Source organism: Malania oleifera, chromosome 9 (assembly GCF_029873635.1).
Source record: "Malania oleifera isolate guangnan ecotype guangnan chromosome 9, ASM2987363v1, whole genome shotgun sequence".
NCBI classification, from domain to species: Eukaryota; Viridiplantae; Streptophyta; class Magnoliopsida; order Santalales; family Ximeniaceae; genus Malania; species Malania oleifera.
This window is the reverse complement of record NC_080425.1, coordinates 67165945-67181973: the sequence shown is the minus strand read 5'-3', so window position 1 is coordinate 67181973 and position 16029 is coordinate 67165945. Positions and strand designations below refer to the sequence as shown.

The 16029-nt window shown below is 35.4% G+C and overlaps 1 protein-coding gene across 2 annotated transcripts; it reads right to left on the bottom strand.

The window, feature by feature from the left end:
- Positions 1–1588: 1588 nt before the first annotated feature.
- LOC131164058 (general transcription and DNA repair factor IIH subunit TFB5) lies at positions 1589–10204 on the bottom strand. Of its 2 annotated transcripts, none has more exons than XM_058120998.1 (3): positions 9953–10204; positions 2494–2556; positions 1589–1966 (listed from the first exon to the last, which is right to left on the bottom strand). In XM_058120998.1, the coding sequence occupies exons 2-3, from the start codon at positions 2526–2528 to the stop codon at positions 1789–1791; spliced, it is 213 nt and encodes a 70-aa protein (XP_057976981.1). In that variant the 5' UTR covers positions 2529–2556; positions 9953–10204; the 3' UTR covers positions 1589–1788. The 2 variants fall into 2 exon arrangements, with proteins under 2 accessions (XP_057976981.1, XP_057976982.1); XM_058120999.1 differs by lacking the exon at positions 9953–10204 and adding an exon at positions 9041–9121.
- Between the last annotated feature and the right edge of the window lie 5825 nt (positions 10205–16029).

Below are 16029 nucleotides of genomic sequence, written 5' to 3'. Positions count from 1 at the left end.
TTGAAAAATATATATATATATATAAAAAAACATATAAAAAATTTCAGTTTTTCATGTTTGTTTATTAAACAAAGTGAAAAAAAAAAAAAAGTTAAAAATTTAAAAATTTAAAAATATGCCAAATCAATAAACAAAAATTTAATTTTACATACCAATTAAGTTTAATTTTTCTTAAATTTTAATCATATTATAACAAACTTTTATTTTTAATAGAATTTAATATAAAAAAAAAATGTAATGAAAAATAAGTTTCTTTCTCATTTTCCTTTCCTTTTTTTTCCCCCACAAAATCCTTCATCCAAACACACCTTAAGAATCCATTTGAATCAAAAACTCGGTTCAACAAAAAATTATTTTTCACTTTATTTTTTCTCTATCAAATAATATTGAACATAAAAATGCATTAAATTGAGAAAATCAAATATCAATGATGCATATTTTGCTCATTCATTTAATACATTTTGTATATTATTTTTTTATTTTTCTTGATAATCAAACATAAAATAACTATTTCCTTCAAATTTTCCTTTCTTTACTTCAATATTTTTAAAATTTTAAAATACCCATTCCCGTTATTAAGAGGTCAAATAACATAAAATAAGATTCTACGCCACCCTGAATTCCCTTCTGTTTTGAATCGTGAGCCACCATCATGTTTCAAAGAGGATTCCACTGTCATTTCTCATAAAAGCTACTAACAATAAATATAATAATGGGGCAGCAACTGTAAGTTAGAAAGATCAAATCATGAATCTAAAACAACTTCAAAAGAAAAGCACATTAGCGTGTTCTAAATGTGAGCTTCAAAAGGAGCCCACAGACGAACCAACGGTATGCGGTGCAAGAGAAGAACCCGGATGAACATGAGAAGGCGTTTTCAGAACAGACGTAAAGAAACAAGATGCAATATAAAACAGAAACGGAGCAAACATAATTTAAACAAGATTTAACCAAAAAAATATGTTGTAGCACCATATACCAGACACCATCTGAAAGTGAACTTAACTCTATAATTTCATGGCAAATTAAAATTTGAATTTGATCTATAAAAAAATTAATAAGCAATTGATTCACACAGACAAGGGTACAGCATTGATAACTTGTTATTTAATTGGGCAACAATTTAAATATCTATATACCAACGACAAATCTGAAACATGAATTTATATAAATTTAAAAAAAAAAAAAGCACTCACAAACGCAAAATGCCAATGACCAAATTAAAGAACATGATGAAACAAATCACTATATATACATCACTAACAGCAATATAACACAAATGTGGGGGAAACAAAATGTAGGATGGAAGATGACCCAAAATTCATCTGATAAATGTTCTCACCTATGTTAGATGGCTGGCAGATACATGGGTGTGCTAGCGTTTGGGGCAAGAGATGGCACACAGATGAATGATCTGAGAGAAAGTTGTGATCCTGCTGCTGTTGCAAAAGTACATCATTCCTGGCCGGCTGAAACCAACAATTAGAAAGAGGGGAAGGTCATTCCGTGGTTGACGTTCAGAGAGAGAAAAGGTCAAGACTCAAGAGGTCGAGAGACCATGCTTGCAATGCAAGCCAAACAAGCCATATACCGTTTACAAACAAGTTTGATGGTAAAAAAAGTCATTACATATTTGCAAACCATTTTGTTGCTCAAAGGGGTTTCTATGCTTTTATATATAGAGTTCCTAGAGAATGAAGGTTCCATCTTCATCATATTTCATTCTACAAATCAGATGTAAGTATTAAAACATCTCATAATTTTTTTTTTTTTAAACAAAATATCAAATCATGTAGGCTTCTCATAGGAATTCTGGTCTCTGAAATCTGAAATTGCACTTCTAATCATCTCAGCGACATGGGGTTGCACGAACAGGTGAGTACTATCCAATGTATGTATTATGAACTTCTGGGAGGCAGGCAGTGAAGCATTCAAGTTGATGATGAATTGTGCCATGGGGATGTCACTGCCAGAGAGGAAGACAAGAAGCATAATGCATCAGCAACAAAGGGACATGCCTGAAGTTCATGAACCTCTCAATGCCCCAAATGAGCTCTTGTATAGGTCAGTGATTTACATTAATGTCATGTTCAGGAGCACAGATTTCAGGCCTTGGATATGGATGTGTGAATTAATGGAACTCAATATATTTATATTTTTTTGCTGTGTTTTTGTATAAATTCTCACATCCATAAAATCTGAATTCCAGTCTCACATACATAGGGTAAGGCAAACCACATCAACGACAATGATAGCCTACCCATGAATCAATATCTGTTCATGAATTACCAAATGTAACTTGCTGACAGTCGTACAAGTAATTTTTGTGTAATATAAGAGGTGGCTAAGTGGGTGAGATGATTTGGATAAATGAGCACCCAAGCAGGCTATGCTTGTGTCCAGGAGTATCCTATTTGATTCACTAAAGATTAAAGAAACGTAAAGACAACAGGCTTAGTATTACTGATACTTTAGGCCAAAAAAGCACATTACCATGATATGAACAAGCCTTTAGTGGCATTGACCATATTGTAGCAGCAATCTTAGAAGCTTCAACTGCAACAAAACCAATACAAAGGTTGAGAGAAGCATGGTTTAATGAAGGCTATCCAAGATCCACACGAAGCTAGCCATAAATATTAGCTAAAAGAAAAGAACTACCACTTCTTTCGAATACAGTATAAGAAAACGAAGTACCAACCAAATGTCTAAACGCACAATAATAAAGTTAAATTACTTATATTTAATATGCCGCTCCTATGACTTAAAGTCATGAATTTAATTCTATATGACAATAAAATATCAACCAAACCAAGTGACAATTTTTCACTTGTATGTATATAATACTACAAAACTGGGCCCTGCACACTTACTTTGAACTTTACGGAAGACTAGCATCTAATTGCAGTATTGAGACTTCTATAAAAGAAGAATTCCCAGATAATTTTTTCAAATAAAGAATATGGTACCTGTACTTGAACCAAATATGACCCAAAAAGGAAGCACTCCCTTTGTAAAATAACTGATGCAGGGGCAGCATCAAGGTTCTGCAGCCATGGATAAATTAGAAGAGGAGGAAGGGGAAGGGGAAGGGAAAGAGGAGATACCAGGGGAAAAACTCACGTTCAATTCAATTCAAATTCATCGTCAACTGCCTACAACAGGACTTTCATCACTATTTATAAGAAAGCCTCTTCACATGAAATTACACTTGAACCCCTAAAACTACATTACATTACAAATATACCCCTACTTTACACAAATATTACAAACAACCGTCGAATACACATAATCCTATACTAATTAATACTGAACACACATCATAAACTACTAACTCGACCCCACAATTCATTAACCCAACTCTTCTTAATTATTTTCCAGCAAGGATATTCCCAAGGTCTTACTTCTTGACTTACATCAACTCTCCCCCAGTTACAACCAGCCTCGAATTTTGAAATGTTGGAGGATCAAAAGGGAGAATCAAACTTGGACTTTTCAAAAGCCAACAATTAAGTGAGGCAAGAAACCAAATTCCATTGGCAGCACCATAAACTGGACTCGAGAATCAGCATCAATGAACTCATTGGGGATGACAAACTCTATAATAGGAATGTTTGAAGGACTTTGGGATATCTTCAAACGCATTAATTTCCTTCCTTGTATGTTCTTCAAGCTGAGTATTTATGACTGATTCTTTGTCTAGGTTCATTGGAAGAGCGAACTTCAAAACAATTTTCTTCCCATTATAGTGAAAGACATGTGTTTTCAGGTCCGTGAGTCACACCTATATCATCCAATCAAGGAGAACCAAGAAGCACATGACCAATCTTCATAGGTTCACACACCAAACATTAGCCAAATATTCACACCCATTTGGATGGGAACCAAACATCTTTCAAAAAGATGTATAATAGAGTTATCAACCCAAGATATCACATACGACTTTGGGTGAGGTTCCGGATGAAGCTGCATACGAGTCACCCCATTTATGGAAACCACATTCATTGGACATCTTCCATCAATGATGATTTTGCAAACCTTTTCTCCGCATTTGAGAAAGGTGTTGAAAAGCTTGAAATTGTGCCCAAAGTTTGACAACTGACATTCCTTTTTCCTATAACTCGTCACCATGTTGTTGAATTATGCATATATATAAGTTGCAGTTATATATCACAACCCTTTAACACAATTTCCCACAAGCCTTACTCGCAATTTCTCAAAAAAACTATCTTTAATTCACCTTAATATTGATTGTCCTGCTTAAATGAAACAAATTCACAAAGAAAACTCACAAATTACAGCAACAAAACCTGATTTTTAATGCTGCCAGTGACAATTTCTAGGGTTTCATGCCAAATTATCACCCTTGCTTGCAATATGTTGCGTCCACAAGAAAAATTATCTACTTGTGGATCAAAATTTTGATGAGAAAATCCAAAATATCGTGGATGGGCAGTTTTCCGTGAGACTGGAAATTGCAGAAGACTCTGGAAGTTCCCTATTAGCAAGTTGCCGGCGCATGCGCTGCCAGTGAGGCACCTCTGACAATGAAACTTGGGTCAAGGGAAGATCAGGGGATGAGGAGTTTATTGGTGGTGACGGTTTCAAAGTGCTGATGGCTGCAGAAGTTTTGGCTGGCGCATGAGGGCCCTCCGGTGGTCAGACAGCAATAAAATTTTGAGGAGAAGGGTTTCGGAGGGTTCTGTTTTTGGTGGTCTGGGTGGTGTTGCAGGACAGTTGCTGGAAAGTGGTGTTCGAGATTTGGGGACACGACTGGAATTTCTGAAAAGTTCAGAAACTGCAGAACTGCTTTTCAGTTTTTTTTAAAACTGAAATTCAGAAATATATATATATATATATATAGAGAGAGAGAGAGAGAGAGAGAGAGAGAATTAAAAAACTGCAGGAGAGAAAAGAAGAAGATGGGAGGTTGGAGAAGTTGCTGGATAGAAACTACCAGAAACTTCCAAAAACTGCCAAGATACAGCCACAAAATTCGGAAATGAAAGAGAGTTGAGAGAGTTATGGGAGAGAAAAAGATGAGAGGGTGGAAGACTTGCTGGACAAAGACTGCCATAAAATGCCAAGAGATAGCCACAGAATTCAGAAATGGGAGAGGTGAGAGAATTAAGAGAAGAAAAAGAAGAGATAGACGAGAAGAAGAGGGTGGACTGCTGCTAGGCAGCAGGGAGTTATGGACAGAACAGGAGATCAGAAACAGAGGAGAAGAAGAAGAAGAAGAAGAAGAAGAAGAAGAAGAGAAAAGGAGAAGAGTGAGGGAGAATGGGTGGACTGAAATGGAAGAATGGAGACCGTGGTTGGGCCCTGATACCAAATGATGCAGGGCCAGCATCAAGGTTCTGCAGCCATGGAGAAATTAGAAGAGGAGGAAAGGGAAGGGAAGGGAAGAGAGAGGAGATACCAGGGGGAAAAATCATGTTCAATTCAATTCAAATTCATAAACAGCCTATAACATGGCTTTCATGCACTATTTATAAGAAAGCATCTTTACATGAAATTACGCTTAAACCCCTAAAACAACATTACATTACAAATATACTCTTTACACAAACACACAAACAACCCACAAATACACATAATCCTATACTAATTAATACTGAACACACATAATAAACTACTAACTTAACCCCACAATTCATTAACCCAACTCTTCTTAATTATTTTCCAACAAGGATATTCCCAAGGTCTTACTTCTTTTCCAACATCAAATAACTCAAGTGGGCAATTTTCAGCTATGAAAAGGGACCTTCTCATAAAGGTGTTACCCTTGTCTGCATACTCCATATGTGATTCAGGACACCAGCTAGCAGAACAATAGATTCAGCGGTATGGGCAGAGAAAACTAGCAGAAGCAGACCCATGGACCTCTTTCAGCAGATCACAAGCGGGATCTTTAGCCATTTATAACCCATTTAAACAACACTGACCTTCCCTCAGGTTTGACAATAAGACACAGACAATAAGGATTCAAAAATACTATGGACCTCTCTTGATGTTTGATTTTTGGGATACTCACACCCCTCCATTCATTTATCTTCAAGTTTCCAAATAAAATTTCAAAAATATAATTTTAAAAAATTGAGTTTTTTGCCCTGGACAAACATAAAATGGCACTAAAAATTCTTCCCCAGTCTCACAAAAATAAACATGAAAATTTGGAGGGGGAAAAAAATAGAATTAAACCATCCATTGTTATATTTTTCTAGCCAAAACTTAAAATTTCCTCCAAAAATGTACAAAATCTATTGTTGCACTGTTGGGAATGAATTTCTAACCATTGTGATGCCATTTCTTCAAATTTTAGTTAGTCACTTGACTGCAAATTAATGGAGAGGATATAAGGCTCCCATAAATCAAATGTCAAAAGAGGTCCTCGGAGTTTTTGAAACCTTAGGAGAGGTTCACATCTTTTGTCAAACCTCCATGAGGTCATTGTCTTTTGCCCAATTAGTTATATCCAAACTCCACCAAAAAAAAAAGGGAAATTCCCAACACACCCATTAAATCCATTACTACCATCAAACTATCATTTTACTTTTAATGTTGCTACATATGCACTGCCCTCGAATCTTTTAAATGATACAAACACACCCATTAAATCCATTACTACCATCACACTATCATTTTACTTCTAATATTGCTACATATGCACTGCCCTCAAATCTTTTAAATTATACATTTAAAAGCCTCCCCCCCCCCCCCCCCCACCCCCACCCGGCGCGGCCCCAATAAAGGGACTGCTTAACCCTTATATTTGTCAAATAACCAAAATACTAGTCATTTATCCTAATGCTACGTTTGGGATCATGGATTTCAGGCCCTAGATTTGGATTTGGACAAAATTTTGTTTGAATTACATTTTATCCAAATTCCCACAAATCCAAATCCAAGGTCTCTCCCAAACATAGGGTAACTCTGTTATTTTACCTCTCTATCCAATAACTAAAATAGCAAACACTAAATATGGTAAAACCAACATGCAACAGGTTTTCATTCCACGTCAAGAATATGTCGGCAATGTCAATAATAAATGTTTGTTCAGAATTCATGCAGTGCCAATGATTGATGCCTTGTGCAATTAAGGTCCAAGTGTAAAATTCATGTGGTGCACAAGAGCAACAAAAATAATGTCCTTTGAAAAAATGCAAATTAGACAGTTTATCTTTCAAACCTATAGATCCACATGATATTTTGTTAACCAAGTACTATACCATGTGTCTAATTATAGAAAATATGAAGAAAGGATGTCCCTTTTGTGAACATTCTCAAGTTCTCTTCAGTTTCAAACTCCACTGTTGAGGCATTCCATCAAACAGAAAATAGAATATAACATCCAGGGCCTACAGTGTCAAAAATCGTACACAACCTCATGAAAACATCCAAACAAAAAATGCAATTTAAGTACTCCCATTTTGACCGTCACCAATGTTTTAAGAGGCTCAATCAAAACTTTCTTTGAGGTTCGCCTCAAGGCAAGGCATACCTAAAATGCCTTGAGGCTTAATCTAAAATACCAAATCTCAAAGAGGCTTACGAATTTGTACAAAAGGCACGCCTTTTGTGCCTTTTTAGTTGAAGCTTACACATTTTGGATGTGTGATTCCTGAGTTAGTTTTGGTTAGATAATTTTAACTCCATGTTTATATAAAAGGAATTTCAAAATATGAGTTGATTTCTAAAACTCTTGATCTCAATCTTTCCAAAATAATTGATAGTTGTATCTCAGATTTTGTAAATTATTTGAACTTTGTAATGTTATATCTATCTTTTGTCATGATTTATGTAATGAATTCAACCAAGCAATTGCCTTTTGTGCCTTTTAGTTGAAGCTTACAAATTTTGGATGAGTGATTCCTGAGTTAGTTTTGGTTAGATAATTTTAACTCCATGTTTATATAAAAGGAATTTCATAATATGAGTTGATTTCTAAAACTCTTGATCTCAATCTTTCCAAAACAATTGATAGTTGTATATCAGATTTTGTAAATTATTTGAACTTTGTAATGTTATATCTATCTTTGGTCATGATTTATGTAATGAATTCAACTAAGCAATTTTTGAATGGCCAACAAGTAGTTTTGCATATACTTGGATTTTTTTTCACCATAATATTTGTGATTTTCTTAATTTTTCTTTTTTTAAAGACAAGATGAAGCCATCAAATAAGACACTGTGCATATTGGACGTAATGCAAATGACAGCAATGACAAACAATTGTAAATGAACATGGACGTGGAATGTAAATAGAGGTAGAGGAGCAGTTATTTAGAGGACAAGCCTAGAAAATTAAATGAGTACATAGTGAGTAACTTACTATCACTCATTTCAAATGGATACAACAACCAATTTGATCCATTTTCTAAATGAACAGGTTTCATAGCCAACAAATGATCCAAGAAACTCCAACTAACCATGTCTATGCTTTGCCAAAGTCAAATTTGAACAAGACTCCCCTCCCTCCCTTTATCCTTGCATCCTCCATCACCTCATTAATCACTAGGACAACATCTGGAATAAATCTATTTTTAATAAAGGCAAGCTGTTAGAGTAATGGTTTTCCCTAACACTCCCAAAGCCTCTTTGATAAGACCTTGGCAAGGATTTTGTAGAGACTAGTATCTAGACTTATCGGTAAGAAATCACTCAACCTCTTTGGGCGCTCCTCCTCAGGCACAAGTTCTATAAAAGTGGCATTCAAATTCTCTCCCACCACCACATTTTTGTGAAAATCACAGAAGGAAGCCATCAGATTGCCCCAATCACTTCCCAGCTATCTTTCTAGTAAACAGAGCTGCTGATTTCTTTACTGCCTAGTTTGTTGAATGCTTTTCAACCTTCATCTAGGGGAAATTCTAGAGTTCAAATTTTGGTCGGCTCTAGCATTTTTTCTTGTAAATCCTTAATAGACATTCCAACATATGGTTAGAGCTAAACTGCAAAAAAATTGGAGAACTAAATAAGTAAAAACGGGAACATTATTGTGATGAAAAGAGAAGCCAAAACAAAAAAGGCGACTCACATTCTAAGGCATGCAATTACATGGAGACCATTCAGTAGTTCAGTTCAATCTTAGCTTAGCTGGCATTGTTTCCAAGGAATGCCCTCAAACTAAGTCAAGCATTCCACAGAGAGAAGACTACTTCATGTCAATACAGTATAATGATGCAGCTTAATGAAATCTAAACAGATTGTAAATGGTGCAATCTAAGATCAAGAGCTTTGATATTTTATGAAGCATCACAACAAAGGTTAAAATCTGCTCCAAGTAAGAATTACGATAGAAGGAATCACTTGAATATAACAAGGCCATCAAAGGTGAACAAAACTACATATATACTGTACATTGTATGTATTATTGAATCAACCATAAACTAACCTCGACAAAGTAGGAAGCAAAAAGGAGAATTAAAAAAATATTTTTTTTTTTCCAAAAAAAAAATGATGCAAATTAAGAGAAAATCAAAGAATTAGGGAAAATACACGACCAATTCAAAAGAAAAATTTTCCATAATGAGTATCCTAAAGAAGAACACACAGACAAATAGAAAAATATAAGGGGCGAAAGCCGCCGCCAAGAATATCATAAATTTTCAGAAATAAAGGAAAGGAACAGTTGATTAAAATTTCAGCAGGAAACAGATGTTAGATGGAAAGTTTGCATGAGAAGAAGTAAAAGAAATTAGTAAGAGAAATTTAGATAATAGTAAAAAAAAAAAAAAATCAGAGAAGATCCCCAAAGACCCGCTGAATTATTCATATTAATATCTCGTAAATATTAATCAAAATTCGGGGCACTCTAGCAAGAGAAATCTTCCAAAAAATCAAAAGAAGCAAATTGAAACATTGAAGACCATCAACATAATTGCACATAAGCTCACAGAGGATGCAGAAAGACCCAAATGAGGGCAACCAAACAGTTGTAGGCATGTACCTGAAGGTGAGGATGAGAGGTGTGGGAGAAGGAATGCGGTTAAGGCAAATGCTTAGACAGCACTCCAACCAAAATACTCTTCTCAGGTTAAACGAGAGAGAACCCAACAAAACAACAATTCGTGAACCCTAACATGTCGTCAATCGTCTGTCTCGCATGTCACAAAGCAGCAGTCTATGGGGAAGGAAGGAGAAAACCTAATTATTTTCAATAATTGGGAGAGAAAAAAATTGATAATGATTTTTTAAAAGCAAAGAGAAAACAGTGATTTATTTTTTATATTGTTGGGAGAACATAGAAGAAAATAAAATGTTTAATCTTATTTTATTCAATTATTTAATTATTTATTTATTTATTAAATTAAATTAATCCTCTTTTATATTATTTTTTATTTAAGAAACATTTTCAGAGGAAAAAAATTACCCACAAATTTTTTTCTCTCCAAATCTCTCCGTTTTAAATTTTGGAGGGATTAAAAAATGAATATTCCTCACTCCTTTTTTCTTTTCTATCACTTTAAATCGCTTGTTTTTATCATTTTTATGTAATTCCTCAAAACATGGTAGTATCGTTTAGTTAATAAAGTCATCATTAAAAAGAGGTCATCTAAGTAAGGTGAATCATATGTTTACCTAAGTAAAGAATCACCTAAAAGAGGCGTAAGTCAAACACGGCAAGCAAAACACAAATCGTTTAAGGGATGAAATCACTTATTGCCTAGCAACAAAGAATACATAGTCATTAAGTTACAATAGTTGCATTAGTTATCAAGCAATGATGATTGCCTAAGTCACCATGTCAAGGCCACATATCATTAAGTAACAAGATAAGCATGGGAAGCATGTTAACTATAATAAATTGATCATTTAATGTTATGAAACAATCACAACTTATGATTAGGTTTTAAATGTTTTATGAACTTTCTTTGTTATTAAGATAGATTATTTTGAGTTTATGTTTGTAACCATAAAAATAATATAGTAGGTTTGACCTTAGAATGGTATAAACACGTATAATGATTATTACTCAAGTCAACAAATATCATGCAATAGATCAATGCTAAACATGCCTCAGTGTCTTTTATCCCTCTTGTTTCTTTATGTCCTTCTCTTTCACTTTCTCCTCCTCATAGTCTCTTCCGTCTCTATCTCTCACTACTTATTCTAATCTAAATCTTTTCTCCATTTTTTCTCCCTCTTACAATTTCTACAATTCTTACTATTACTATCCTTGCACTCTTTGATGAGATTGGACATAACAAGTTCATTCACAATCAATCCACTATCTACCCATTTAAATCTACACCATCACTTAAAAGGAACTTGATATTTGATCAAACATCTTTCTAGCATACCTATGCAAGACCCTTTATCTCAATAGTTAATATAGGTGTAAGATATGACCATTATGTCATGGAAGACAATTGGACTTACCAATACTAACTTGGTGATAATTCAACAACAATTGGTCATAGAAAGTGCTCGAGCAGTTACTTACACTTCTTACAAGTTGACAACCACAATGAAAACAATTATGGTTGATCAGTAAACTAAGATGAGATCTTGGATTGAGGGCATGGCAGAGATATGTTGGGCAATACAAGATTGAACACAAAAACACCTATGAAAGCTTTTTCTATTACTCGCTCACAGTTCTCCTTAGGCATAGTCAAACCATTGCTTATCGTTGTAATTATGGATTCGACCAACATATTCTTTTCTAAGAGGATGTTGGGGGAAAATTTCATTTGCCCCACAATTGCTACGTTGTAGAGACCCAGAAAGACATAATATTAAGAATAAATAAGAAAAGATGGAAAATAGGTTGGGCGAGGAGAAAATTGGTGACCATTTTTGTGAAGAGCTAAGAAAATCATCGACAGTTATGAGGTTTTATTGCAACCAGGTCCAAGGGTAAACGGTGAAAACTGGGCTCGTTAAAGAGAAAATCGGCGACAATTTTCTGGAAACCTAAGAAAACCGTTGACGGTTTTTGCCAGAGACAGAATAGTATATAAGGGGCTGCATGTTATTTTGTTGTAAAAAAATTCAAAACCACTCTCTCTCTCTCTCTCTCTCTCTCTCTCTCTCTCTCTCTCTCTCTCTCTCTCTCTCTCTCTCTCTCTCATCAACTGCAAACCCTCTTTCTCTCTCTTCATTTTCTCACTCTAGAATTGCCCAATCGACAATCAGACTCTGTATCTATGCCCTTGCAGCGATTCTCTTCAATCTAATCAAAGCAGAATTATGTTCTGAGGATCCTAAGCACCATCCCAAACTGAGGTAAGGAATTTGTTTATGATGTTGGTTGGTGTTTTAATTAATTTAATGTGTGTATACACCTTGGAATGAGAATATGAGCATAATTCTGGGGTGAATTGATTAATTGAGATTTTTGAAATACAGGGTTTTGGTGTGAACACGACAGGTGCGGATTTAGGGTTCCTGAGGGCGTTTCCTTAGGAAATGAGGTAAGGGTGATAAATAGTTAATTATTTGATATTTTCTTGGTTAAATGGAGTATGTGTATTCGAGGAAAATGTGAATGTGATATTATTCTAGGATTATATGATTTTAGGATTTTAGAGTTCCAAATGCCACGGGCGTGATTATGGAATTTTAGTAGGCTTTTTGATAATCAGGTAAGGGGAATAAGTTATGCCAGTTAATTTCAAAAATTTTATTAATTAAAGAATAGCATGTGATATGGGATTGGAATTATATAGCGGCGGTATATTTGTGAAAATTTAGAAATTTGGGTTATAGGAATGTTTTACGAATGATATGTATTATTTTCATATAGTAGGAAAATAGTTTTACCATACAGATTATAATAAAAGAGTTTTATTTAAATTGTATGGCATAAGAAATAGCATATATAATACAGAGATTTAATACAAAATTTTATAAAGCCTTTATAGTACCATGATTATTTATAGTTTTTACAGAACATTGATTATACATAGCTTTTATAGAACCATGATATACAATTATTACAGAGCAATGATTTATAAATATTATAGTTTATATAGAATCATGGTAAAACAGTAATATATAGACATAGTATTATGTAGAATTAAATCCATGATGGACCGGTTCAAATTATAGAGTACGGTACTGTAGCTAACACAGTATAGAGTGCAATCACACATCTTAGATAGAATGTGGAAATGAACAGTCGATTGTGCCTACGGGAAAGACGCAGGTTCCCTGGCAGACAGTCCAGGTTGAGGAGGTCAATTGTACTACAGAGGTTATAGTTTGATTTAGCCTGGTAGGGCAGGCAGTGTTAAGTCCCGCCCATGGGCTGCACAACCCGAGTATGCGGGGTTAATTCATGCATACATTTATCCATCTAGAAAAACTTTCACAGTTATATAAATATAAGTATATAGTTTTACAGAGAATATGATCTGCCTATTACAGTATAAGTATGTTCAAATAGAAAACTTATTTTAAAAGGCATAGGTGTGAGCTATGTTATGTTTTACATTGAAATGTTATCACAGTTATAATTGAATTTATAATTATGTTATTCATGTACAACTTATTTGCCACACACTGGATGTAATTTATTCCGTCTTATTAAGAGGTGTCTCACCCCAGAATTCCAAACATTTCAGGTGATCTAGATAGGCGCGCGGAGCGTGCTCCGAGATAGAGAGGATTTTTGTATTGCCCTAGCTATAAGGTGAGTTTTTGAGTTAGGAGATGTATTTTTAGGTATGCCCTAGGGTATGATGTTTATATTTTGGGGGATGCATATTCATATTTTTTGGGAATTACTGAAACCCTGGTATTATAAATAAGGGTAATGTATTTTTATGTTTTTTGCTGCTTAGGTGTTTTGTGAACAGGTATACTAGGTACCACTTGAGGTTTGAGATGTTATGGTGGATATTGTTTCAGGCATCAGAGTAATGTTATTTTGATATAGGATGTATACATTTTATATTTAAAAAAAATGGTAGTAATTTTGAGGTCATTACAATTTTGGTATCAGAGCCTAGGTTGTTAGGTTATGTAGACTTTAGTGTACAGTGGAAAACAATACCAGAGTATAGGAATGAATTTTGATGAAGGTAGAAATGGGTAGATTAAGATTTTGGTAAAGTTAATGTGAGGAACTAAGGTAAGAATTTAGGGTTTTGTCTAACAGTTCGGAGGTAGGAACTTCGGGGTGGTTTTTATGTTTTTTCTGGGATGATGATTTCAGGAAAATCATAGTAACTATTGTCAGTTTTTATTTCTGAATAGTAGGACTGAACCTTAAACTAGTTGATAGGTGGTATGGGAATTTTTTAATTAGGTTAATGTACTAGTCATACTATGAAGTTAGGATTCTCAGATTATTTTCATGTTATTGCAGGATGGACCCCGGAAGTAGCAATGCACATGTCAGTGGTAATAGCGGTGTAGGGCTTTACAGTATGGGTGGCAGTGACTCTAACCAGGTGCTGCGTAGTGTAGCACAACAAGTTATGGTAGAAATTGCCCGAAATAGCAGGAGACAGGGCTGCCCATTAGCTGATTAGGGTTGTACTATCCACTAGTTCACTGACTTGAATCCTCTGGTGTTTTCGGGGGGAGCCAACCTTATAGTTGTTGCAAACTGGATGTAAGAAATTGAGAAAACATTAACGATGTTGCACTACACTAATGATCAGAGGGTCCTCTTTGCTATATATAAGTTGGCGGGTGAGGCTGAGAGGTGGTGGACAGTCATGAAGTTGTTAAAGGAACAAAGACCCATACCAATAGTCATGACGTGGAGCCGGTTCAAGGAGATATTCTTTGACTGATATTTCCTTACCACTATGAGAGAAGTTACGGTAAAGGAATTCTTAAATTTGAAGTGGGGGCATCTGACAGTCCAGTAATATGTGACGAAATTTATTGAGCTGTGGCATTTTGCCCCATATATTGTCTTATACAAGGCTAAGACAGAGATGAAGTTTGAAAGGGGTTTGAGGTAGGATATCTATGAATAAGTGCCCGTTTTAAAAGTCCAGGATTGTTCAGAGTTGGTTGACAGGGTTGCTGTAGCAGAGGGGTACTGGAATACAAAGTTAGAGAAAGAGGCCCATGCCTCCTGGGTTTCAGGCAGGTACTAGCCAGGGCCCATGGAGGGGAGACCGGTATGGCGGAGGACAGAGGCAAGTGATGGGCCTGGGAAACCATGGATATCAGGGCGAGCAGACTGGTCCTATCTTCCTTAGATATGGCAAGAGGCACATGGGAGACTGTAGGGTAGGAGAGAATGTTTGCTATTGATGTGGATGACTAGGACATATTGTAAGAAACTACCAAGCTCAGCCAGCAAATTTACCAGCTCCTAGACCATTCCAGGGTAATAACCAGGTACCATGAGGAGACCAATAGAGGAACATAGCCTCGGCGAGAGTCTATGCAATGACACTGGGAGATGCCGAGGCTACGAGCGATGTCATGACATGTACTATTACTGTTTTATCATATAAACCTATTGTTTTATTTGACTTAGGGGCCACACATTCTTTCGTGTCTATAGGTTACGTCAAATTATGTGGGATAGAAACCCAGTTGTTAGACACTGAACTGCTAGTAATTACACTGATAGGGTCAGTAGTGAGGTGTCAAAAGGTGCTTAGAGACTATCCAATGGGCATTTAAGGAAGAATATTAATTGTTGATCTTGTGGTATTAGATATGCAGGGATTTGATATGATTTTGGGTATGGACTGGTTAGCAGCTAACTATGCCAATATTGATTGTCATTAGAAAGAAGTGATATTCAAGCTTCCTAGAGAGTAGGAATTCATATTCATGGGGTATTGTGTGCGTGCCCACCATAGTTGGTGTCAGCTATTCAAGCCACGAGACTACTTTGGGATGGTTGCCAGGGGTACATAGTCTGTATAAAGGAAATGCTAGAGTGAGAATTGAAACTTGCTAATATTCCAGTAGTCAAGGAATTTTCAGATGTTTTTCTAGAAGAGTTACTTGGTTTACCACTGGATCATGAAATTGAGTTTGTTGTTCATCTATTTCCAGGGTCGGCACCGATTTCTAAAGCACCCTACCGAATGCCTCCAACCA

Coding starts and splice junctions, on each gene's coding strand:
- LOC131164058 (XM_058120998.1), bottom strand. CDS start 2,528: ATGGTCAATGCCACTAAAGGCTTGTTCATATCATG. Junction 1,967..2,493: donor AAAGGCTTGTTCATATCATG/GTAATGTGCTTT, acceptor CCTCTCTGGCAG/TGACATCCCCATGGCACAAT.